Here is a 1,581-nt window from a genome sequence, read left to right as displayed (position 1 = left end):
AGCAATGGTTTACTTATTAGTTTTTTACAACGATTTTTTTTATTGTAATTTTTAAATTGTATTTTAAAATGAAAATAAATACCTCATGTATTTTTTATGGTATTTGGTATTTGAATCCAACTTTCAGTAAAAACCTCTTCTCCGTGCATGTAAATTTAATGCAGAATTCTTTAGTGGAAAAGGCTAAACAAGCAAAAAATAAAGCTAAATCAAAATTTTAGTTATGGCAAAGAAAAATAGCTAACTCAACAAATCGAATATTTTTGGCCGTTATTATGACTTCATAACAGTGCCAATGTTTAAGATAAAAATGACGCAGTCTTGAAAGGAACAACTTATTTCGTTCATTTATAAATTCTCTAAATCCTCTTTTTAAAATATGTTTGATTTTTAGAATCGCATGAAAAATAGTAGAGCTGTTAAAAGATAAGAGCATGAAGTACGGAAATAACGGCTAAAAAAATTGACGGATTAGGAACTGTCAGAAATCTAGTTTCATGTTGTACTAGGCCCTTCCTAAATCCCCCACTAAGTAGATATTGAAATATTATAGACAAAATATTTTGTGCTTACGGGATATCTGTAACAAAAAATTTTCCACACGGGCTACTCAAGATACGAGTCGTTCTCCGTGAAAACGTTTATACATACATACCTATTTTTTAATAAAAGTTCAATTATATATAAGTTAGCAATAAAAAATCTAATTGCCTCAGTATAAAGATCAATCACTGGCTCATCATTATTATCAAAGTGAAACAATTTATAACTACATGCATATAAATACTAGATAACAATAATTTGCGTAGTAAACTTTACAAGATTTCAAAGATTTCATCGTAGGGTGTGGTGTTGAATATTTTCGTTGCACCCTCTTTCATTTGCTTGCCAATTGCATCATACCAAGGTCTCTTCATTTCATTATAAATTTCTTTCCAATTTTCATTTAGAAAGCTGTTTAGATTTTCCCCCAACGCCTTATCGCCATTGAAAAGATTTTCGAAATGCATTGCCAATCGTTTCGGCTTACATTCAACGCGTAAATCTTTTATATTCATATAAGTTTTACCATCTTCGATGCGCGCGGTGGCATCTATGATCATTTTCATTAGTGGTTCAACTGAAAAATTGGTAGAAATAAATAGAAAGCAAAGTCATACACCCATGAGCAATAAATTTTGTAAGTGAACTTACCCAACGTGATATTACTCTTGCCTTGACCTTTTATGGGCAAAATCAGCACTTTGCCATCAATTTCATAATCGGATATCATTGAGATGTAGGGCGCGTGCAAAAGCAATTCATGGCGACCATCTGGGGTTTTGCCGAATCCCCTGCAGCATAAAAAATACATATGTAAGTAGGTATGCACATATATTTTGATTAAAATTTAAGTAGTTATTATTTTTTCAACAAGTACAAATTTCATACTCACTTAACCTTCCTCGCTCTTATGTTTTTAGTGCCATATACTACGGGATTCTTTAATGCTAAATAAATTGCCACCGGATTCGCCGGATCCTGTTTAATAATAATGTCTTCCATTTTGAATGGTTCCGTTTGGCTCAGACCGAAACTTTC

At 32.0% G+C, this 1,581-nt stretch overlaps 1 protein-coding gene across 1 annotated transcript; it reads right to left on the bottom strand.

Moving 5' to 3' along the window:
• Positions 1-684: 684 nt before the first annotated feature.
• Positions 685-1,581, bottom strand: LOC118753670 (protein takeout-like; the record flags this gene model as incomplete). Its single annotated transcript, XM_036488543.1, is given in 3 exon segments — positions 685-1,120; positions 1,195-1,334; positions 1,436-1,581. Coding segments are annotated over 3 exon segments (591 nt in total), but the record flags the coding sequence as incomplete, so codon positions are not given.

The sequence above is a fragment of the Rhagoletis pomonella genome, unplaced genomic scaffold (assembly GCF_013731165.1).
Source record: "Rhagoletis pomonella isolate Grant_MI unplaced genomic scaffold, Rhpom_1.0 Rhpom_scaffold_02729, whole genome shotgun sequence".
In the NCBI taxonomy this organism is placed as follows: domain Eukaryota; kingdom Metazoa; phylum Arthropoda; class Insecta; order Diptera; family Tephritidae; genus Rhagoletis; species Rhagoletis pomonella.
Note: the sequence above shows the minus strand (reverse complement) of the source record. Positions and strands in the feature narration are given on the sequence as shown.